At 50.3% G+C, this 24,492-nt stretch overlaps 1 protein-coding gene across 3 annotated transcripts in view; it reads left to right on the top strand.

The window, feature by feature from the left end:
- Positions 1-24,492, top strand: part of GDPD5 (glycerophosphodiester phosphodiesterase domain containing 5) — a 285,411-nt gene that overhangs the window by 196,108 nt on the left and 64,811 nt on the right. For all 3 annotated transcript variants that reach the window (XM_068139113.1, XM_068139130.1, XM_068139119.1), the window contains exons 3-4: positions 13,753-13,856; positions 23,495-23,588. In XM_068139113.1, the coding sequence (XP_067995214.1) occupies positions 13,753-13,856; positions 23,495-23,588 (198 nt within the window). The remainder of the gene's footprint in view (positions 1-13,752; positions 13,857-23,494; positions 23,589-24,492) is intronic.

Raw genomic sequence — 24,492 nt, 5'->3', positions numbered from 1 at the left:
AACATTTTTATCTGAGGATACCTGCTGGAGCATGTCCAGAGAAGGGCCATGAGGATGATCAGAGGGCTCAGCCCCTCTGTTGTGAGAGAGTTGGGGTTGTTCAGATTGGAAAAGGGAAGGCTCTGAGGAGATCTTCTTGTGGCCTTCCAGTATCTGAAGTGGGGTACGAGAAAGTTGGGGAGGGACTTTTTAGGGTGTTAGGGAGTGATAGGACTGGGAGGAATACATCCAAGCTAGATGAAGGGAGATTTAGATTAGCCTTAGGAAGAGGTTCTTCCCCATGAAGGTGGTGAGAGACTGAAACTGGTTGCCCATGGAGGTGGTGGAAGCCTCATGCCTGGAGGTTTTGAAGGCCAGGCTGGAGGTGGCTGTGAGCAACCTGATGTAGTGTGAGATGTCCTTGCCCATGTCAGGGGGGTTGGAAGTGGATGATCCTTGAGGTCCCTTCCAGCCCTGACAATTCAGTGATACCACCTTGGCCACAGTTGGGCTCTGCCCTGTGCCTCTGCTTCCAGGAGAACCAGAGCTCCCAGGCAGAGGCACAGGCAGGAGGACAGGGAGTGCAGCCATGACAGTAACGTGCTCTTTTTCTTGTTTATGCTCAGTTCCTGCTTCTAATGGGTGCAGCTGGGACATGTAGTCATATTTCATCTTCAGAGATGATTTAATAACTTGCTTGAAGAAGATATTTTTGTTGTTGTTGTTGTTTGTCTCCTCATTGAGGCCCAGTTTGGTAATCAGGAAAGGAAGAGCCTCGCTGGCAATTTGTCTTTTGTGTTCTCTGGATAAATGTCAACTTGTCTCCTTTGCCTCCTTAAGCTAATGCTGATGAATGCCTGCAGGAAATTGAGGCTGGGAAATGTCAGAGAGGAGTGGAGTGAAGACTTGTTAGTCAGCTCTTCATTGTATCTGGAAGTGAATTTAAACCACCTCAGAGGCTCACAGGATGTCAGGGGCTGTGGGCTGGAAGGGACGTCTGCAGATCACGGAGTCCAATCCCCATGCCAGAGCAGGACCATAGAATCTAGAGCAGGTCACACTGAATTTCTTCAGTACATCCCTAATCCACCTTGACGTTAGCACAGAGGTGTCAGGACACAATCACCATTCACCATCTCCCAGCAGCTTTGATTTTATTGCTTCCTACCCTCCCCCCATGCATCTCCAGCTTGGCTTCAAATCTCCTTGTAGGATTAGAGAGGAAATTAGAGAGGAATCACAGCAACCCAGGATGTTAGGGGTTGGAAGGGACCTCTGGAGATCATGGAGTCCAAGCCCTCTGCCAGAGCAGGATTATAGAATCTTTATTAGAATAAACGTTTATTAGAATAAACCAAACCAGGTTGGAAGAGACCTTCAAGATCATCGTGTCCAACCCATCAACCAATCCAACCCACCCAAATAGCCAACCCATGGCACCAAGCACCCCATCAACTCTCCTTCTGAACACCTTCAATGACGGCGACTCCACCACCTCCCCGGGCAACCCATTCCATAGCACAATCACTCTTTCTGTATAGAACTTCTTCCTAACATCCAACCTAAACCTCCCCTGGCGCAGCCTGAGACTGTGTCCTCTTGTTCTGGTACTGGGTGCCTGGGAGAAGAGACCATCATCCGCCTGTCTACAACCTCCCTTCAGGTAGTTGTAGAGAGTGATAAGGTCACCCCTGAGTCTCCTCTTCTCCAGGCTAAGCAGCCCCAGCTCCCTCAGCCTCTCCTCATAGGGCTTGTGTTCCAAACCCCTCACCAACTTTGTTGCTCTTCTCTGGACTCGTTCCAGCAAGTCAACATCCTTCCTAAACCGAGGGGCCCAGAACTGGACACAGTACTCGAGGTGTGGCCTAACTAGTGCAGTATACAGGGGCAGAATGACCTCCCTGCTCCTGCTGGCCACACTGTTCTTGATGCAGGCCAGGATGCCATTGGCCCTCTTGGCTGCCTGGGCACACTGCAGGCTCATGTTCAGCCTACCATCAACCAGCACCCCCAGGTCCCTCTCTGCCTGGCTGCTCTCTAGCCACTCTGACCCCAGCCTGTAGCACTGCATGGGGTTGTTGTGGCCAATGTGCAGAACCCGGCATTTGGATGTGTTAAATCTCATGCCGTTGGATTCTGCCCATCTGTCCAGCCTGTCGAGGTCTCTCTGCAGAGCCTCTCTACCCTCCAGCAGATCAACTCCTGCCCCCAGCTTGGTGTCGTCAGCAAATTTACTGCTGATGGACTCAATGCCCTCATCCAGATCATCAATAAAGATGTTAAAGAGCACAGGGCCCAGCACTGATCCTTGGGGCACACCACTAGTGACTGGCTGCCAGCTGGATGTGGCACCATTCACCACCACTCTCTGGGCTCGGCCCTCCAGCCAGTTCCTAACCCATCGCAGTGTGCTCCCGTCCAAGCCATGGGCTGACAGCTTGGCCAGCAGTTCGCTATGGGGGACGGTGTCAAAGGCCTTGCTGAGGTCCAGGTAGACTACATCCACAGGCCTCCCCACATCCACCAAGCGGGTCACCTGATCATAGAAGGAGATCAGGTTGGTCAGGCAGGACCTGCCCTTCCTAAATCCATGCTGGCTAGGCCTGATCCCTTGGCCATCCTGTAAGTGTTGTGTTATTGCACTCAGGATGACCTGTTCCATGATCTTGCCTGGCACTGAGGTCAGGCTGACAGGCCTGTAATTTCCTGGCTCATCCAACCGGCCCTTCTTATGGATGGGCACCACGTTGGCCAGCTTCCAGTCCTCTGGAACCTCGCCAGTGAGCCAGGACTAGCACAGGTCACACAGGAACACATCCAAATGGACCTTGAAAGTCTCCAAAGGAGAGACTCCACAATCTCTCTGGGGAGCCCTCCAGATTTTTGGGGTTTCCTCTTTGATTTTTCTGTATTGCTCAGTTTGCAGCTAGAGTTGTTGCACTATCCCAGCTTGGCTGGGTGGAATTGGAGAAAGGTGCCCATGTTTAATTGACCTGGCTCTGGGCAATCGGATCTAGTGGCAGATGTGCCTGCCCATGGCAAGAGGGTTGGAACTAAAGGATCTTTAAGGTCTCTTCCAACCCTGACGGTTCTGTGATTCCGTGAGGTTGTTGTTGGGTTTGTATGTATGGTCAGATCCAGGTGCTGTGGCTCTCCATTTCTTTCTCCATGTCTTAGAATCATAGAATTGTCAGGGTTGGAAGGGACCTCAAGGATCAGCCAGTTCCAACCCCCCTGTCATGGGCAGGGACACCTCACACTAGAGCAGGTTGCTGACAGCCACCTCCAGCCTGGCCTGAAAAACCTCCACGGATGAGGCTTCCACCACCTCCCTGGGCAACCTGTGCCAGTGTCTCACCACCCTCATGGGGAAGAACTTCTTCCCAACATCCAATCTGAAGCTACCCATTTCTAATTTTGCCCCATCCCCCCCAGGCCTATCACTCCCTGACACCTTCAAAAGTCCCTCCCCAGCTTTCCTGTAGCCCCCTGCAGATATTGGAAGGCCACAAGAAGGTCTCCTCAGAGCCTTCTCTCCTCCAGACTGCACTGCCCCAAACTCCCTCAGTCTGTCATGACCCATTCTGCTGCTAGATTTTGGAGGACTCAGTCTTTTTCCAGTTTCCTCTGCCCAGACATTCCAGCCTCAAGCTGAGATACCCTTCATCAAGAAATGGCTTTAAAATATTTTCTCTTCAGTTCTTTCACAAGTGGAATTTCTCTTGCCAAAACCAAATCATAAAACAGGGGGAAGATGATGTTAAAAAGCTTCTTCCTGCTCTATTTTGACTTTTTTTTTTTAGGTTGTGTAAATTTGCTTATTTAATTATTTGTCATGAACAAACAGGAGTTTTACTGTGCTTGGCAGAGAGAGAATGGGTAAGGTCCACACAAAGACTGACAGCCATGAATCCCCTGAGGCACTGTGACTTGAACAAGCACCCTCTTCATTTTGGATGACTTGCAATCCAAGACACAGCTTTGTCCCTTTAAGTCTCCTTCATATTACAGAATCCTACAATGCCAGATTGGAAGGGACCCCCAGAATCATAGAATGGTCTTAGTTGGAAGGGTTGGGGTGGTTCAGTTTGAAGAGGAGAGGGCTGTGAGGATACCTTATTGTGACCTTCCAGTATCTGAAGGGGGCCCTGAAAGAAAGCTGGGGAGGGACTTTTTAGGGTGTCAGGGAGTGATAGGACTGGGGGAAATGGATCTGAGCTAGAGGAGGGGAGATTTAGATTAGACCTTAGGAAGTTCTTTCCCATGAGGGTGGTGAGACACTGGCAGAGGTTGCCCAGGGAGGTGGTGGAAGCCTCATCCCTGGAGGTTTTGAAGGCCAGGCTGGAGGTGGCTGTGAGCAACCTGCTGTAGTGTGAGGTGTCACTGCCCATGGTGGGGGGGTTGGAAGTGACAATTCTGACAATTCTGTGATTCTTCAAAGGTCTTCCAGTCAAACCCCCTCTGCACTTAGCAGGGACATCCTCAACTAGCTCAGGTTGCCCAGTGCCCTGATCCAGCCTCCCTTGAATGTCTCCAGGCCTGGGACCTCAACCACTTTCCCTGGGCAACCTGTTCAGTGCTCCACCACCCTCATGGGGCAGAACTTGTTCCTAACATCCAATCCAAATCTGCTCTGCTCCAGTTTGAAGCCATTGCTTCTTGTCCTGTCATTGCAGGCCTTTGTAAACAGTCTCTCTCCATCCTTCTTGTAGCCCCTTCAGGTACTGGCAGGCTGCTATTAGATCTCTCTGGAGCCTTCTCCTCTCCAGGCTGAACATCCCCAGCTCCCTCACCCTGTCTTCATATCATCTGGTCCAACTTTTCTAGGTTGAAATGAGCTGGCCCAGCACCCTGTCAAACTGAGTCTTAAAACTGTCCAATGTGGGGTAATTCACTGCTTCCCTTGGGAGTTGATTCCAATCTCTAACTATTCTGGTGAAACACATTCTAGCTGGGGAGCACAGGATGGTGTGGGCCAGGCTGTCCAGCAGGCACATCTGCCTCCTCACACGGCATTCTGTGGTGTTTGGTATTTGCAAAGATGCTGGAGGGAGCAGATTGAAGGCTTAAATGGTTTAGCACCCATGGGACACAAAGTTATTGTGAAAATCCTCTCTGGTCATGGGGACTGGAGGTGGAACATGTTTCTATTAATGCTGGTGGGAAGAGACCCATGAGTTGCATGGTGGGGGGAGAGATTCACACCATGCAGCTGGTAGGTGTGAAGATGGTTTCAGAGGTTCTTTATATAGCCAAAAAAAAGAGGAGCAGCTTCCTCCAGAGCAAATTTAGATCACTTAATGGAAACCTCTCTTTGGAGCAAATCTCTGGTTGACAACATGGAGACCACTAGAATCTCACTTAATGTGCAAAGAATAATTCTTGCCCAGGGTAGCTATTCACAAGCCACTGTTTTTTTTCCCTCTCATGTTTGTTTATTTGGTTGTTTTGTTGTTGTTTTGTTTTGTTTTCCCCTAGTAGTTGATTCTATTTATTTCAAACAGGCTTAATGTCTCTGACCACACAAACCTCTGCCAGGGACATGGATCCTATCGGCAGGTGAAATGGAAAAATCATTGTACCTCATTAGGTTGGATGCTACGGTTGGAAAAGACCTTTAAGATCATTAAGCCCAGGCTGTGCCTTTGGAAAGCCAACTATTTAAAGAAGTAAGGCTTAAAAAAAAATGAGGTATTTAAAAGGAGGAACAGGATCTCTGAACAAGGTTTGGCAGAAGAAACCTCAGTTCTGCCCAAAGTAGCAATAGCAATGAGACCTGGAAGGAGCTTGCTCTGCCAATAAGATTTAACGAGCAGTGATTTCCTGGGGCGGCCTGAAATGAAAGGGCCAAAAGCAATGCAGGATTGAAAGGCAGCTCAGTTCCTCCACTTGCCTGAAATAATCATAGAGTGGTCTGGGTTGGAAGAGACCTCCAAAGCTCATCCAGTCCAACCCGCTCTGCACTCAACAGGGACATCCCCAACTAGATCAGGTTGCCCAGAGCCCTGTCCAGTCTCACCTTGAATATCTCCAGGGATGGGGCCCCAACTACCGCCCTGTGCTCTACCACCCTCATGTTGCAGAACTTGTTCCTAACATCCAGTCTAAATCTGCTCTGCTCTAGTTTGAAGCCATTGTTCCCTGTCCTTTGCAAACAGTCTTCCTGCAGCCTTCTTGTAGCCCCCTTCAGGTACTGGCAGGCTGCTGTTATGTCTCTTGGGAGACTTCTCTTCTCCAGGCTGAACACCCCCTGCTCCCTCACTGTCCCATGAAAGAAGTTCTCCAACGCCCTGAGCATTTCCCTGGCCCTCCTCTGGACCTGCTCCAGCAGCTCCAGGTCCTTCCTGTGCTGAGGGCTCCAGAGCTGCACACAGCACTCCAGGTGAGGTCTCCCCAGAGCAGAGCAAAGTGGCAGAATCACCTCTCTGGCTCTGCTGCCACTGCTGCTTTGGATGCAGCCCAGGCTGCCCTTGGCCTTCTGTGCTGCAAGCTCACACTGCCTGCTCCTGTCCAGCTTCTCCCCCCCCAGCACCCCCAAGGCCTTTTCCTCAGGGCTGCTTTCCATCCCCTCCTCCCCCAGTCTGTATTGATAGTGAGGATTGTTCCAGCCCAGGGGCAGAGCCCTGCACTTGCTCTTGTGGAACCTCTCCAGCCTGTCCAGGTCCCTCTGGATACCATCCTGTCCCTCTGGTGTGTCAACAGCACCACTCAGCTTGGTGTCATCTGCACATGTGCTGATGGTGCCTGGATCCTGCTGTCTATCTTTGATAAAAATGTTAAACAACACAGGTTCCCAGCTCTGACCCCTGAGGGACACCACTTGGCACTGCTCTCCATCTGCACTTCAATGAATCTAGCAAGAAAAGGTTTTTGGTTTCTGTTTTGGTTCAAAGCCACAGAGCAAGAACATGAGTTCATTGAATCAGGGAATCACTTTGGTTAGATCTTCGAGTCCAGCCATCAACCCAAGAGCACCATGGCCACTAAGCCATGTCCCTCTCCCCATCCCACCATACACATATCCTTTTTAAAGGCTGTGGCAAGGGACAGAGGTCATCTGTCAGGAACTGGAGAGCTGCAGCCAAAGGTTGCTCTGAGCTTCTGGAGCCCCTGTCACAAGCCCCTATCCCCTATTACAAGAAGGATCTGGAGGTGCTGGAATGTGTCCAGAGAAGGGCCACAAGGATGAGCAGAGGGCTGGAGCTGCTCTGCTATGGACACAGACTGAGAGTTGGGGTTGTTCAGTCTGGTGAAGAGAAGGCTCTGAGGAGACCTTCTTGTGGCCTTCCAGTATCGAAGGAGGCTACAGGAAAGCTGGGGAGGGACTTTTGAAGGTGTCAGGGAGTGATAGAACTGGGGGGGATGGAGCAAAACTAGAAGTGGGGAGATTCAGATTGGATGTTAGGAAGAAGTTGTTCCCCATGAGAGTGGTGAGAGACTGGCACAGGTTGCCCAGGGAGGTGGTGGAAGCCTCATCCCTGAAGGTTTTTCAGGCCAGGCTGGATGTGGCTGTGAGCAACCTGCTGTAGTGTGAGGTGTCCCTGGCCATGGCAGGGGGGTTGGAACTGGCTGATCCTTGAGGTCCCTTCCAACCCTGACAATTCTGTGATTTTATGATTCTATGAAATCTTGCTCACTGGGAAAGCTTTGGGGACCTTGTGCTGCAGGGGACTGATGTGACCATCAGTTCAATCCTCACCACTGGATACAAACCCAAAAGGAGGACTTTAAAAGAAAAAAAGAAGTCTGTTTCATCTGAGCTGCCATGGTTAGCTCTGGTGGCATAACCTGGGGGAAGCTTGCAGCGGCAGTTTCAGGAGCAGCATTTGACTTCCTGTACCGGAAAGCTTCTGGGGCTGCACAAATTGGAAGGGCCCCAACTTCACCCACGTTGATTGACTGCTGAGTTGTTGTTGGCTATGAGCTAATCCATGTAGGAATGGAAGTCTAATCCCTCCAGCACTGGCATTTCCTCCTACCATTCACAGTTCAAAGCAGGCTTCTCTCTTTCCAGTCCGTTTTGAGACTCTACATTGCTTCTGGGTGCCAGAGATGACGCTGGAGTTGGTGGCTGTGCCCTTGAGGGGCTCCTGCAGTTTAATCCCAAGGCCAGGAGATGTAGGCATGTTACAAGGATGCAAGACCTGCTGCTCACTTGGGATGAGCTGACAAGAGGTCTCCGGCAAGCACAAAAGGTGGAAGAGGGCACTGCAGGGCTGGTGTGACTGGAAGGACTCCAGCAATGTCAGTGAAACAAAGTGTTTATGCTCTACTTCATCCTTAGGCTGCCAGCAAATCAGCTGGCCCTAGTTTGGGCGTTCCTTGGCTTTCATGAAGCAGAGCTGGAGCCAAACAGTGTTCTGGCCCTTCTAAAAATGCATCTACTCTGTCCTGGTGAGACCTCACCTGGAATATTATGCACAGTTTTGGGCTCCCCAGTTCAAGAGGGACAGTCATCTACTCGAGAAAGTCCATCAAAGAGCTACTGGCATGATTGAGCACTGCCTTGTGAGGAGAGGCTGAGAGCCCTGGGGCTGTTTAGTCTGGCGAGGAGAAGGCTGAGAGGGGATTTAATCAATGTTTATCAATATCTGAGGGCTGGGGGTCAGGAGGGAGGGGACAGGCTCTGCTCAGTTGCACCCTGGGATAGGACAAGGGGCAATGGGTGTAAACTACAACACAGGAGGTTCCACCTCAACATGAGGAGGAACTTCTTCACTGTGAGGGTGACAGAGCCCTGGAACAGGCTGCCCAGGGAGGTTGTGGAGTCTCCTTCTCTGGAAGCTTTCAAGCCCCATCTGGATGTGTTCCTGTGTGCCCTGAGATAGATTCTGTGGTCCTGCTCTGGAGGGTTGGACTTGATGATCTTTGGAGGTCCTTTCTAACCACTAGCATTCTGTGATGGCCTTGCAGGACTTGAAGGGGCTGAGAAGAAAAGTGGGGACAGACCTTTGAGCAGGGCCTGTTGGGACAGGACAAGGGGTGATGGTTGAGAACTCCAAGAGGAAGATTCAGGCTGGACGAGGTGTTGGTGAGGCCCTGTCCTAGGCTGCCCAGAGAGGTGGAGCCATAAAAGGGAGCCATCCCTGCCATCCCTGGAGCCATAAAAGGGAGCAGAACCACAAAAAGATATTCCCAGAGCAATCCTGCATCCCAGGATCTGAGTTCCAGCTCTGGGGATGCAGCAAGCAGCTGCTCCTGCAACGAAAGACTGAGGCAAAGAAGGTCCTGAGTCCCTCAGCCTCTCCCTCCCTCATCCTTCCCCATGATGCTCCCACTGAAGGCAACAAGGGACAGAGATTCTCTGTAGATCTGCTTTATTTCTTCAACTATTTACTCCACTTCCCTCTCCTTTCCCCCCCTAGTTGGCCTCTAGGGGAGTCTGTTCCTCTTCTGAGCCTGGTGCAGCAAACAGGGGCAGAAGCAGCTGCAGAAGCAGCACTTCAGGCAGAACCAGATCTGAGCCAAGCACTTCTGGAGCTTCTTCCCTGGGCTGCTTCTTGGCTTCTGGGCCTTTTGTTTCCATGCCTGGGAGGTTGCAGCCCCAGGCTGCTGCTGCTTTCTGCTGGCCTGGCTCTGCTCTTTGCCAGGCTTGCTCCATTGGCTCATGGCTTGGCTGCTGCTCTGCTCTCTTTCAGGCTCCTTCCATTGCTCAGAGGGCTGTAGGGGCCTTTTGGAGCTTGAGGAGGATGCAGCCAATGTCTCCTGCACAGCTGTGGGTTCCTGGCTGGCTTGTGCTCCAAGGCTTCTTGGTCGCTGCCCCAGAGTGAATTGGCAGCTGACCTGGGTTGCTGTGGGGTGTCAGCCATTACTGCAAGGTGCTGGGGACACTCATCCCTCTGCTTCTTCAGATGAGCTCTTGCAAAGTCCTTGGGATGCTTTGACATTTTTTCCCAGCCTTCAGCTGAGCTTTGGCTGCAGCTTTCTGCTGCTGCTTCTTCTGCTTGACCTTCTTTTCCCAACCAGTTCTGTGAGAACCATAGCATCTCCCAGCTCAGCATCAGCTGCTCCTTTTGTCTCACCACCTGCTGAGAAGCTAAAAGAGAGGAGGGATGGAGTGAGGAGCTGGCAGCTCTTCCAAGCTTATTTTCATATACAGTGTGTTTGGAATCTGATTAAGAAGTTCCTGAGTCCATTGTGATGACCTGTGATTCTATGATTCTATGACCCTGCATCTACCCATTCAGTTAGGGCATTGTCAGATTGAGTCAAGCCTACATTTCCCTTGGTAAATCCATGCTGGCTACTTCCCCATGAGGGTGGTGAGACACTGGAAGGGGTTGCCCAGGGAGGTGGTAGAAGCCTCATGCCTGGAGGTTTTTAAGTCCAGGCTGGATGTGGCTGTCAACAACCTGATCTAGTGTGAGATGTCCCTGTCCATGGCAAGGAGGTTGGAACTGGCTGATCCTTGAGGTCCCTTCCAACCCTGACAATTCTGTGATTCTATGAAGCCACTCATTTTAGGCTCATTGCTTTTCCTCCAGGAGCTCACCTGAGCATATAAACAGTCTCTTGGTTCCCATTCAGATGACAATCATAGAATAGAACCATGGAATGCACCACAATGACCTCTAGAGGTCATTTAGTCTAACCCCTCTGCCTTAAGCAGGGACATCCCCTGCTAGGTCAGGCCTGACCTTGATTTTCTTCAGGAATTGGGCCTCCACCACCTCCCTGGACAACCTGTTCTATTGTTCCAGCACCCTGATAGTAAAGAACATCTTCCTCATGTCCAAAGAACTTCCTGATGTCCAGTGTAAGGTGCAGATCTGTGCATGAGGTGGAGAGATTATAGTTTGGCTATGTAGTTTTGAAGGTACTCAAAAGTTACACTGTAGAAGTCCCTTCCTATCTCAGTCCCTTCCTATCTCTGTCTGGTCCTTTTGGTGCCTTTTATCTGGAATACAAATTCCAAGGGACTTAGGTACCTGCTGTGACTGATGTCTGATGGAAGTGTGGCTGAAGGAACTGGAGTTGTTTAGTCTGGAGACGAGGAGCTGAGAGGAGACCTCATTGATCTCTACAACTCCCTGAGAGGAGGTGGGGGGTTGGTCTCTGGTGATAGAAGGAGAGGAAATGGCCTGAAATTGTGCCGGGGGAGGGTTAGGTTGGAGATTTTAGGTTTGAGAATTTCTTTGCTGCCAGAGTGGTCAGAGATTGGAACAGGCTGCCCAGGGAAGGTGGTGGAGTCACTTCCCTGGAGGTGTTCAAGAAACCTGTGGACATAGCCCTTGGGGACATGGTTTGATGGCCATGGTGTTGTTGGGTTGATGGTTGGATTTGGTGATCTTAGAGCAATTCTATGATTCTAGGTTGACTAACTTTAGTTGAGCTGAAAACCAGTTTTAACCACAAACTCAGCCAAGAACTGGGAATTTCTAGTAAAAACACCAGGGTTGTTTTTTTGGCACAACAACAACAACCACTAAATAATTCCCACCTCTTTTTATTGCTTCATTTTTGTTCTGGCACCTTTTCTAAGATGGAGCCTACAAGGAAGGGCTGTACCAGAAGATTGTAGCCAGGGTGATGCACAAGGCAAAACAGTCAGTACTGTTAGTGAAATGACTTCAGCCCTGAAGATGGAAAAGGGAGGCAAAGAATAGTCATGGGGTTTTTTTTTACTTATACATCACCAAAACTGGGTTTATATTGGTCACATTGTTCTGCCTAATGGAAAATCCATGAGACAGCTGACTGGAGAAAAGGATGTTTTCAAGAGATTAATGTTGTGCTCAGGGTCTAGGAGGAAATGATAGTGGTAGGGTGGCTCCTAGAGTGCTTTAATTTCCATCTCTTCCTCCTTGTTCTGAAAAAAAAAAAAAACAAACCACCGCCGAAGGGCACAAATCCAGGCTGGGTGCAGAGTGGGTTGAGAACAGCCTTGAAGAAAGAGACTTGGGGTGTTGGGTGCTGAGCAGCTCCCCAGGAGCCAGCAGTGCCCTCAGGCAGCCCAGCTCTGCTCTGCTCAGACCCCACCTCCAATCCTGAAATACTTTTAGGATCCTGGAATTTTGATGTTAAGATCATACAATCTTAATTTTAAGACCCCACCTCCAATCCTGCCTCCAGTTCTGCTGTCTCCAGCACTGCTGTCTCCAGCACAAGCAGGACACAGAGCTGCTGGAGGGAGTCCAGAGGAGGCCACAAAGATCATCCAAGGGCTGCAGCAGCTCTGCTCTGAGGCCAGGCTGAGGGAGCTGGGGGTGTTCAGCCTGGAGAAGAGAAGGCTCCAGGGAGACCTCAGAGCTGCCTTGCAGTAGCTGAAGGGATCCTGCAGGAAGACTGCAGAGGGACTTTTGCTGAGGGTGTCTAGAGCCAGGCCAAGGGGGAATGGTTTGAAGCTGAGGCAGAGCAGGGTCAGACTGGAGCTAAGGAAGAAGTTCTTCAGTGTGAGATTGGTGACTCTGGAACAGGCTGCCCAGGGAGGCTGTGGCTGCCTCCTGCCCGGGGGTATTCTAGGCCAGGCTTGAGCAACTGAGTCTGGTTGGGAGGCATCCCTGCCTATGGTGAGTAGGAGGTTGGAGGAGATGATCTCTGAAGTTCTGAGCCATTCTATGATCCTCTGCTTTTCCTCAAAGAATTTATCAGTGGTTTGTTCCAAACAGACTAGATGCTATTTGAAATGGAAGCTGTGAAAAAAGGATGAATTGGGCTTCTTCAAACTGGAGAGGAGAAGGCTCCAGGGAGACCTTCTTGTGGCTTTTCAGTACTTAAGTGGGACCTCTAAGAAAGATGGGGACAGTTTTATCAGGGCCTGTTGTGACAGGATGAGCAGTGGTGGTTTGAAACTAAAAGAGGGAGATTTAGACTGGAGAGAAGGAAGAAATATTTTCCATTGGGGGTGGTGAGACCCTGGCCCAGGTTACCCAAAAGAGGAGTGAGATGCTCCATTCCTAGAGCCATTCCAGGTCAGATTGGACAGGGCAACTTAATGTAGTTGATGATGTTCCTGCAGACTGTGGGGGATTGGACTAGATGACATTGAAAGGTCCCTTGGATCCCAGACCAGTCTATGATTGTGTGTGAGGACTGTAAAATGCCTGCAGAGTAAAACCAATGAAGGACTCTTTAGAAGTGCATGTAGTGATAGGACAAGGGACAATGGTTTGAAGCTGGAGCAGGGGAGATTTAGGTTGGGCATTAGGTGGAAGTTCTGCTCCACATGCCCTGAGAGCTGAAGAAATGCTGAGCCCAGCATAAGATCACTCTCTACAACTACCTGAAGGGAGGTTGTAGACAGGCGGATGATGGTCTCTTCTCCCAGGCAGCCAGTACCAGAACAAGAGGACACAGTCTCAGGCTGCGCCAGGGGAGGTTCAGGTTGGATGTTAGGAAGAAGTTCTATACAGAAAGAGTGATTGCGCTATGGAATGGGCTGCCCGGGGAGGTGGTGGAGTCGCTGTCATTGAAGGTGTTCAGAAGGAGACTTGATGGGGTGCTTGGTGCCATGGGTTAGCTATTTAGGTGGGTTGGATTGGTTGATGGGTTGGACGTGATGATCTTGAAGGTCTCTTCCAACCTGGTTTGGTTTATTCTAATAAAGGTTTATTCTAATAAAGATGGGTCAACAGGAGTGACCCCTGTGCCCAGAGCTAGGGACCAGAGTTGTATCTCCCAACTTCCCCAGGGAAAGAAAGTCTCAGATCTTCCCTTGGCAATGTCTAGTTACTCCATCCTATCTCAGCAGCTTCTAGATGAGATGTAGGACAAGATGAGACATTGGCCTGGAAACAAGATAGTATTAACACTGTCTTCTCATTCCATCCACAGTGGGAGCGCCTCTGGTTCCTCATCCTCACCTCATCCTTCTTCCTGACCCTGGTCTGGTTTTACTTCTGGTGGGAAGTTCACAATGACTACAATGAAATCAACTGGTGAGTAGTTGAATCATTGCAGGAAGACAAATGTGGCTGCCACCATGGAATCACATTGGGTGGAAAAGACCTTCAAGGTCATCAAGTTGAATCATGAAAATGCTCAGGGGGTTGGAGCAGCTCTGTTACAAGGACAGGATGAGGGAGCTGGGGGTGTTCAGCCTGGAGAAGAGAAGGCTCCAGGGAGATATAATAGTAATCTTCCAGTACCTGAAGGGGGCTACAAGAAGGATGGAGAAAGACTTTGCAAAGATCTGCAGGGGCAGGATGTGGGGCAATGGCTTCAAACTAGAGCAGAGCAGGTTGGATGTTAGAAACAAGTTCTTTGTCATGAGGGTGTTGGAACACTTGAGCAGGTTGTCCAGGGAGGTGGTTGGAGATATTCAAGGTGAGGCCAAACAAGGCCCTGGGCAGCCTGATCTACTTGAGGATGTCCCTGCTGGCTGCCGGGGGGGTAGGACTGGATGACCTTTGGAGCTTCCTTCCAGCCTGGACCATTCTATGATTCTGTGATTAGATCAGACACATTCACAAGCTATTTGTCACTGGATTGGATGCCTTTGGGTCCTTCAGATGGACAGTAAATGGAAAGTGAAGTGGGACATGAAGCAGAATCACAGAATGTTAGGGGTTGGAAGGGACTTCCAGAGATCATCCAGTCCAACTTCCCTGGCAGAGCAGGATCACCTAAGGCAGGCCACACAGGAATGCATCCAGGTTGGCTTTGGAAGTCTCCAGAGAAGGAGACTCCGCAACCTCTCTGGGCAGCCTGTGCCAGGGCTCTGTGACCCTTACAGTAATGAAGCTTCTCCTCATGTTGAGGTGGAACCTCCTGTGTTCCAGCTTATATCCATTATTTTTCCTCTTACTGGGTGCCAGTAAAAAGAACCTGGCCCTTTCCTCTTGACCCCCACCCCTCAAATATTTATAGACATTGATCAGATGCCCTCTCAGCCTTCTCTTCTCCAGACTAAAAGAAGGAGACCTGCTTCTACCTGTCTTCACCAATAGATGTTAAGGTGTCCTCATATCCAGTGTGTGGCTGGAATGGAGGTCAGGGTAGGCATCCACATAGTGAAGAGCACAAGAAAACAAAGATGGTGCTGAAATCATGGAGAAGCTTTCTTTGGTTGTTTCTTGCTTGCTTGTTTGCTTCCATGGCTGACTGGTTTGGGAAGTGGCTGAGCAGTTTGGCTGCAACTTTCCACAAAACACAGATGACAAAATTTCAGCCTGAGGCAGACACTGGGTGTGGAAAATTTTGCAAAGCTGGATGGAGCTGAAAACAAACTTCCCAGTGGAATGGACTTGAACGTGTCCAGAGAAGGGCAACAAGGCTGGGGAGGGGTCTGGAGCACAGCCCTGTGAGGAGAGACTGAGGGAGCTGCGGGTGTTTAGCCTGGAGAAGAGGAGGCTCAGGGGAGACCTTATTGCTTTCTACAACTACCTGAAGGGAGGCTGTAGCCAGGTGGGGATTGGTCTCTTCTCCCAGGCAGCCAGCACCAGAACGAGAGGACACAGTCTCAAGCTGTGCCAGAAGAGGTTTAGGCTGGAGGTTAGGAAGAAGTTCTTCACAGAAAGTGAGATTGGCCATTGGAATGTGCTGCCCCAGGGAGGTGGTGGAGTCACCATCCCTGGAGGAGTTCAAGAGGGGATTGGATGTGGCACTTGAAGCCATGTTTTAGTAGTTATGAGGTGTTGGGTGATAGGTTTGACTTGATAATCTCTGAGGTCTTTTCCAACCTTATTGATTCTATGATTCTATGACTGGAAGTTCAGGGGTGTCGCCATCTCCCTTCAGGGCTGGAAATTATTCTCCCTTTTACTATCTCAGCAGCATCTTAAAAGGTTTTGACAGCACCTTGGGCTTTCTTCTAACCACATGGCTTTGACATCATCTCCTTGTCAAGGATAATTTGTAAAGTGGGGTCAAAAACACAGTGGGTAGCTGATCCCTTCAATAAATCTCCTGTTTTAGATGCTGAAGTTGTGTGAGGGGAGAATGTTTACTGACTGCAGGACATGAGCTGTCTTCTCCCAGGAGTGTGGGGTTTTTCTCTGAAGGACTGGAACCATCACCACTGCTCTTAATTATTTATAACACCTTTTATTTTTCTTTTTTTTAAGGGTATTGTAGATCTCCTGCTTCTTTAGTTTTATACATTCAGCAAAGGGTCTCTTCCAGAGGGACCTGGACAAACTTCAGAAGCAGGCACATGTGAGCCTCATGAAGTTCAACAGGGCCAAATCCTGCACCTGGGTTGAGGCAATCTCCATCAGGAATGAAGGCTCAGGGATGAAAGAATGGAGAGCAGCCCCATGGAGAAGGACTTGGGGGTGCTGCTGGGTGCACTGCCAGCCCTGAGCCAGCCCTGTGCTGGGCTGATCCCCAGCAGTGTGGGCAGCAGGGGCAGGGAGGGGATTCTGCCCCTCTGCTGTGCTCTGCTCAGACCTCACCTGCAGTGCTGGGGCAGCTCTGGAGGCCTCAGCACAGCACAGACAGAGACCTGTTGGATTAGGGCCAAAGGAGGCCACAGCCATGCTGGGAGGACTGGAAGCCCTCTGCTGTGAGGCCACGCAGGGAGAGTTGGGGTTGTTCACCCTGGAGAAGAGAAGGCTCCAGGGAATGTTGCTGGTGGCCTTGCAGAACGTAAAGGAACCTAGAAGGAAAATGGGGAAAGACTTTTGAGCAGCACCTGCTGTGACAGGAAAAGAGGTGATGGTTTTAAACTCAGAGGGAGATTCAGACTGAAGGGAAGGAAGAAATCCTTTACACTGAGGATGGTGAGACCCTGTCTCAGATTGCCCAGAGAGATGAGACATGACCCATCCCTGGAACCATGTGGCTCTGAACAACCTGCTCTAGTTGCAGATGTTGTTGCCTATTGTAGGGGTTTGAACTAGACGGCCTTCAAAGGTCTGTTCCAACCCAAACAATCCTATGAAGGATATGAAGGTTTCTAGTCTGTTCCAGAGAAAACCAAAACATTCTTAGCTCAAGGCTGAGGAAGGGCTTAAAAAAGTAAATTCATGCAGTGAGAAATCAAAGGTCTGGGAATGCTCTAAATGGGCACTGCAGCTGCAGTGATGTAAAATGTTGTGCTCCCAAATATTGATGCAGGAGTGGGAGGAGATATGCAGATCTGCTCTGGATACAAGAGATAATTTGGCTTTAAAATAGAATCATAGAATCGTTTTGGTTGGAGGAGAGCTTTAAGATCATCAGGAGAGGTGATTCTGCCATTTTTACTCTGCTCTGCTGAGACCTCACCTGGAGTGCTGCATATATGTATGGAGCCCTCAGTGCAAGAAGGACATGGACCTGATGGAGCAGGTCCAGAAGAGTGCCACAAAAATCATCAGGGGGTTGGAGCAGCTCTGCTATGAGGACAAGGCTGAGGGAACTGGGGGTGTTCAGCCTGGAGAAGAGAAGGCTCCAGGGAGACTGAATAATAGCCTTCCAGTACCTGAAGGAGACTACAAGAAGGATGGAGAGAGACTGTTTGCAAAGGTCTGCAGGGTCAGGACAAGAGGCAATGGCTTCAGACTAGAGCAGAGCAGAATTAGATTGAATGCTGGGAACAAGTTCTGTACCATGACGGTGGTGGAACATTGGAACTGGCTGCCCAGGAAGGTGGTTGTAGGCCCCATGCCTGGAGATATTCAAGGTGAGGCTGGACAGGGCTCTGGGCAACCTGATCTAGTTGAGGATGTCCCTGATGACTACAGAGGGGGTTGGACTGGATGACCTTTGGAGGTGCCTTGCACTCTTGACCATTCTGTGATTCTATTCTGTGAACCATTATCTAACTCTAGCAAGTCTGGTGCTGAACCATGTCCCTCAGCACTACAAATACCCACACATGCTACCTGAAGCCCAAAGTACATTCCCCAGCCATGCAACCCATTTTCACAGTGTGCTAGAAGTACTGGTGGATTGACAGCACTGGAAAAGCAAGCTTTGTTGTGCAAAACTCTGATAGAAGGGGCTCTCTGGATGCTGGCTAAACATGTGCTCAGATGGCTAAGAAGACCGACAGAATCCTGTCCTGTATCAGGAACAGTGTGGCCAGCAGGACCAGGGCAGTGTACTCAGCACTGATGAGGGCACATCTTGGGTACTGGGTTCAGTTTTGGGGCCTTCACTACAAGCAGGACATTGAGGTGCTGGAGTTTGGTGGGTTGCAAATTCCACCCCCCCAGAGAAGGGCAGACAAAACTGGTAAAGGGTGTGGAGAAGAAGTCCGGTGAGGAGCAGCTGAGGGAACTGGGGTTGTCCAGTCTGGAGAAAAGGAGGCTGAGGGCAGATGTTTTGGCTCCCTACAACTCTCTGAAAGAAGATCGGAGTGAGATGGAGGTTGGTCTCTTCTCCCAAATAAGTGACAGGAGAAGAGGAAATGGCCTCAGACTGTGCCAGGAATGGTTAGGTTGGACACTAGGAACAATTTCTTCACTGATAGGGTTGTCAAGGCCTGGACCAGGCTGCCCAGAGAAGTGGTGGAGTGCCCATCCCTGAAGATATTTAAAAGCCATGACAATGTGATGCTGAGGGACATGGTTTAGTGGTGGACTTGGCAGTGCTGGGTTAGTGGTTGGACTTGATGATCTTAAAGATCTCTTCCAACCAAAACATTTCCACGATTCCTTTTGCTGCAGGCTTTTAAGCTTTCTCTGCGAGGCCGAATATGCAACGAGGTCCTTGTCAGAGAAAGGACTTTGTGCCTCTTAAATTTAAGTAATTAGGTTTTTAATTTATTTCTTCAGGCATTTCTCTCCTTGGTGCCTACCCTTAATTGCATCTTGCTTCAGATCTCCAGTGTGCAAGTGATGTACTGCCAGAGAAAGCTCAGCACTGGTGACTGGAGGGTGTGGGAGATGCTGTAATTTGTGAAGCTGGCTGTGTTCCTTCTGCAACAGGACTTTAAATGCAAGTCTGTGTAGCCAAATGTTTTCTTCCTTAGCTCTGGAGAAGGCTCATCTGGCTCATGACTACCATGGAAACAGCATTTTAAAGCAGTCATTTACACATCAAGTGAGGATCTGACGCTATCAGAGGGCTACTTGAAGGGACATCAGAGCAAAAACTTAAATGTACTGAAGCAGACCTAAAGAAGCTCTTGATGGTGGCATGAGCAAAAGCTTCAGAGGAGCCCTATTTTCTTTCTTCCTTCTTGTTCACTAGCAGCAGGTCTGAATTCCTCCAGGTCCCTTTTGTTATGGCTCTTTGCAGCCCTGAGCAGAACCTGTACATGAGTCACGTTTGCTGAGCCCAAGAGTTTGCTCTCCAGCTCCTCCATGGAGCTTTACTTCCAGACAGATTTAATGGGACTTCTGCCAGACCAGTCTGTGGCTGATGAATGCTGCTGGATTTGAGTGGTGGGGAGGAGGTCGAGTCTTTGACTTACTTGCATGAAGCATTTATGTCTGTGGTAACCAAAGCAAAGCAACAAAGCAGCCAGGTGCTTGCCTTGGCCAGTTCATTGAAGGAGATGATGAGCAGGGCTGAGGAAGGCTCGTGGGACTAACAGAGAGAGGGAAGTTCTCCCCCCCTTCTACTCTGCCCTGGTGAGGCCACACCTGGAATATTGCATCCAGCTTTGGGCTCCCCAGTTCAGGAGGGACAGAGACCTGCTACAGGGAGTCCAAGGGAGGGCTACAAGGATGATGAAGGGACCTGGAGCACTGCCTGGTGAGGAGAGGCTGAGAGACCTGGGGCTGTTCAGTCTGGAGAAGAAAAGACTGAGAGGAGATTTAATCAATCTGAGGGCTGGGGGTCCAAAGGGAGGGGACAGGGACAAGCTCTGCTCAGCTGCACCCTGTGATAGGACAAGGGGCAATGGATACTACACCATAAGTGGTTCCACCTCAGCATGAGGAGGAACTTCTTCACTGTGAGGGTCACAGAGCACTGGAACAGGCTGCCCAGAGAGGTTGTGGAGTCTCCTTTGCTGGAGGCTTTCAAGGCCCATGTGGATGTGTTCCTGTGTGACCTGTGCTGGATTCTACGCTCCTGTTCTGACAGGGGGGTTGGACTTGAAGATCTCCAGAGGTGCCTTCCAACCCATAATCCCAAACCCAGCATGGATTTAGGAAGGGCAGGTCCTGCCTCTCCAACCTAATCTCCTTCTACGATCAGGTGACCCGTCTGGTGGATGTGGGGCAGGCTGTGGATGTGGTCTACCTGGACTTCAGCAAGGCCTTTGACACCGTCCCCCACAGCAAACTGCTGGCTAAGCTATCAGCTCGTGGCTTGGACCACAACACTCTGTGCTGGGTTAGGAACTGGCTGGAGGGCCGGGCCCAGAGAGTGGTGGTGAATGGTTCCACATCCAGCTGGGGGCCAGTCACCAGTGGTGTTCCCCAGGGATCAGTGCTGGGCCCTGTCCTCTTTAACATCTTCATCGATGATCTGGATGAGGGGGTCGAGTCAGTCATCAGCAAATTTGCAGACGTCACCAAGTTAGGGGCAGATGTTAGTCAGTTAGAGGGTGGAAGGGCTCTGCAGAGGGACCTCGACCGACTGGACAGATGGGCAGAGTCCAACAGGATGGCATTCAACAAGTCCAAGTGCCAGGTGCTGCACTTTGGCCATGACAATCCCATGCAGAGCTACAGGCTAAGGTCAGAGTGGCTGGAGAGCTGCCAAACAGAGAGGGACCTGGGGGTACTGATCAACAGCCACCTGAATATGAGCCAGCAGTGTGCCCAGGTGGCCAGGAGGGCCAATGGCATCCTGGCCTGCATTAGGAATAGTGTGGCCAGCAGGAGCAGGGAGGTCATTGTGCCCCTGTACTCTGCACTGGTTAGGCCACACCTTGAGTCCTGTGTCCAGTTCTGGGCCCCTCAGTTTAAGAAGGACATTGAGACACTTGAACGTGTCCAGAGAAGGGCAACAAGGCTGGGGAGAGGCCTTGAGCACAGCCCTGTGAGGAGAGGCTGAGGGAGCTGGGATTGTTTAGCCTGGAGAGGAGGAGGCTCAGGGGTGACCTCATTGCCCTCTACAACTACCTGAATGGTAGTTGTGGCCGGGAAGGGGTTGGTCTCTTCTCCCAGGCAACCAGCAGCAGAACAAGAGGACACAGTCTCAAGCTGCGCCAGGGGAGGTTTAGACTCGAGGTGAGGAGGAAGTTCTTCACCGAGCAAGTAGTTCGTCATTGGAATGTGCTGCCCAGGGAGGTGGTGGAGTCACCATCCCTGGAGGTGTTCAAGAGGGGATTGGATGTGGCACTTGGTGCCATGGTCTAGTCATGGGGTCTGTGTTGATAGGTTGGACTCGATGATCCTCGAGGTCCTTTCCAACCTAAGTGATACTGTGATACTGTGACACCATCCTGTGAGCCTGTGCTCATTTGACCTGAGTCCTGCCTTGTCAGGCGCTGGAGAAGCCAAATAACTTAGTGTTGTGAGATCCTTTAACACAATGATGTCTGTCTCAACTCTCTGGAGCCTTTTGCTCATGTGTCCTGGACCTGGTTGTTCCTCTTTGGCAGGACTCAGTCCTGAGACTGGCAGATCAGGATGGGCTTCATATGTTCCTTGTGCTCAGAGGTTCACAGGTGCTGCTCTCCAGGCTTGGTGTTTCTGCTGGGCTGGGGTCAGCAGTCCTGCTACATCATCCACCCCATAACCCTCTTCATGGAATGGTTTGGGTTGGAAAGGACCTGAAAAGTCCTAGTTTCAAACCTCTTTGCCATAGCAGGGACACATCCTATGAGACCACTTGCTCAAAGCTCCATCCAAGCTGGTCTTGAACACTTCCAAGGAGAGGAAATCCACAGCTTCAGTGTCTCATCACTGAAGAACTTCTGCTTAGATTTACTCTTTGTCTTGTGCTGGGAACCTTTGACAAGGTAGCAACTATTCTGCATGTGTGCAATGGAACTGGGGAATTCATTGGTGAATGATGGCCTAAAGGAACCGAAGAAGCTGGGTTGGAGGTAAATGCTTTGGAGATGGACCTGTAGGATGCCCTCTGTACCTCAGTACTGGTGTAACCCTGTTTCAGTCCCTGCTCTGATCCTCCAGCACATCAGGACACTGCTGCTGCAACCATTTGCCAAGGCTAGATCACAGAGTCTAAATTAAGGTAAATGGAAGGAGCAGGAGAAGGGAAATCCCTGAGCCAAATAATACCCACCCAGCATCCTTCAGGCTGGGCAGACCAACTGTTCCATCAGTTGAAGAGGAGAAGGTCAAAAGGATTCAGTTCTTATCGCCAGTTCCTTTTGGGATGTCTTGAGCCCAATTCCTGACAATATCCACTCTTGCAGGATTGGCCAAGTTGGATTGACTAGGTGGGATGAGACTTTGAGCAACCTGGTTTAGTGGAAGGTGTCCCTGCCCATGACAGGGGGGTTGAAACTGGATGATCTTTAAGGTGTCTTCTAATCCAATAATTTTATCATTTAGCACAACAACATCAATTTTCCTGTCCTGCCCTTGGTGCCCTTCTCTCAGACTGAGAGAGTAGGGGTTGCTCAGTCTGGAGAAGAGAAGGCTCCAAGGACTTTATTGTGGCCTTCCATTACCTGAAAGAGGCCTAGAAGAAAGCTGGTGAAGGACTTTTTAGGGTGTTGGACAGTGGTAGGACTAGGGAGAATGGATCCAAGATAGAGGAGGGGAGACTTAGATTAGGCATTAGGAAGAAGTTCTCCACCATGGCATCCTGGGGTGCAGCAAGAAGGGTGTGGCCAGCAGGGCTAGGGAAGTTCTTCTGCCCCCTCTCTGCTGTGCCCTGCTGAGACCACAGCTGCAATCCTGTGTCCAGTTCTGGGCTCCCCAGTGCAAGAGAGACAGAGACCTGATGGAGAGAGTCCAAGGGAGAGGCATGAGGATGCTTAGAGGACTTGAGCATCTGTCCTATGAAGAGAGACTGAGAGCCCTGGGGTTGTTTAGTGTGGGGAAGAGAAGGCTGAGAGGGGATCTGATCAAGGTCTCTCAGTCTCTGAGGGGTGGCTGTCAAGTGGAGGGGGCCAAGCTCTTTTGGGTGCTGCACAGCAATAAGCCAAGGAGCAATGGATACAAACTTGAACACAGAAGGTTTCAGCTCAACAGGAGGAGAAACTTCTTTGCAGTGTGGGTGCTGGAGCCCTGGAGCAGGCTGCCCAGAGAGGTTGTGGAGTGTCCTTCTCTGGAGGCTTTCCAAACCCACCTGGATGCATTCCTGGGTGGACTACCCTGGCTGATGCTGCTCTGGCAGGGGGAGTGGACCTGATGATCTCTGGAGGCCCCTTCCAACCTCTAATGTTCTGTGATGCTGTGATACCATGAGTGGAGCAAGACACTGGAACAGGTTGCACAGGAAGGAGGAAGCTCCTCTCCTGCAGGTTTCTAAGACCAGGCTGGATGTGTCTCTAAGCAACCTGCTCTAGTGTGAGGTGTCCCTGCCCATGGCAGGGAGGTTGGAACTGGATGATCCTTGAGGTCCCTTCCAACCCTCACAGTTCTGTGATTTATTTCCCAGGAGAGCTCCAAGCACACAGGGGGTTGGTTTCAGATCTATATGTCCTTTTTGGTGCCTGTCTGTCACCCCTGCAGTGGGAACAGAAAGCCTCACTTTGTAAAATGTTATATGGTCCTAGTGACGATGCTCTGGTGTTGAATCTCTTCCTCCACTCTGCTTCCTCCTTGTCTCCCAGGTTCTTATATAACCGAATGGGATACTGGAGTGACTGGTCCATCCCCATACTGGTAACAACTGCTGCTGGCTTTACCTACATCACAGTGTTACTGGTAAGTGGAAGAAAATGTCATTGCCTAGAGGTTTGCTTGAGGAGGCTCAGGGGAGACCTTCTTGCTTTCTACAACTACCTGAAGAGAGGTTGTAGCCAGGTGGGGGTTGGTCTCTTCTCCCAGGCAACCAGCACCAGAACAAGAGAACACAGTCTCAAGCTGTGCCAGGGGAAGTTTAGGCTGGAGGTGAAGTAGAAATTCTTCCCAGAAAGAGACATTGTCCATTGGAATGTGCTGCCCAGGGGGGTGGTGGAGTCACCATCAGTGGAAGTGTTTAAAAAGAGCCTGGGTGAGGCACTTGGTGCCATGGTTTAGTTGATGAGGTGGTGTTGGGTGATAGGTTGGACTGGATGATCTCAAAGGTCTTTTCCAACCTGGTTAATTCTGTATTCTGTAACTTCTCAGTCTACCTGTGATAGGGTGAGAGGAAAGTGATTTAAGCTTGAGGAAGAGGGATTTAGACTGGAGAATAGGAAGCAATTCTTGACAGTGAAAGTGGGGAGACACTGAAAGAAGTTGCCCAGGGAGGCTGTGGATGCTACCTTCCTGGAGGTGTTCAAGGCCAGGTTGGATGAGGCCTGGAGCAACCTGGGCTGGTGGGAGATGTCCCTGTCCATAGTTGGAACTGGATAATCTTTAAGGTCCCTTCCAACTCAAACCAATCTATGGTTCTATGACTTGAGCAATTTGCCTTTCAGAAACAATTTCTCTCTCCTTTTTGCCTTAGCCTTGAGTTGTCCAAAAGAAATGAAAAATATATCACCCCTGACCTCAAATGATTGAGAGCAAAGAGAGAGTCTCTGGCATTGGTGATGCATTTGGTCTGAGGCGAAATACAGCTCTTGCTCTCCTTAGCATGCCCCAACTTTCACTTCAGTCTATTTGCAAGTCATGAATGCATGTT

This window comes from Melanerpes formicivorus, unplaced genomic scaffold, assembly GCF_026170545.1.
Source record: "Melanerpes formicivorus ecotype bairdi unplaced genomic scaffold, bMelFor1.0.p_v2 SCAF_1, whole genome shotgun sequence".
Lineage (NCBI taxonomy): Eukaryota > Metazoa > Chordata > Aves > Piciformes > Picidae > Melanerpes > Melanerpes formicivorus.
Note: the sequence above shows the minus strand (reverse complement) of the source record. Positions and strands in the feature narration are given on the sequence as shown.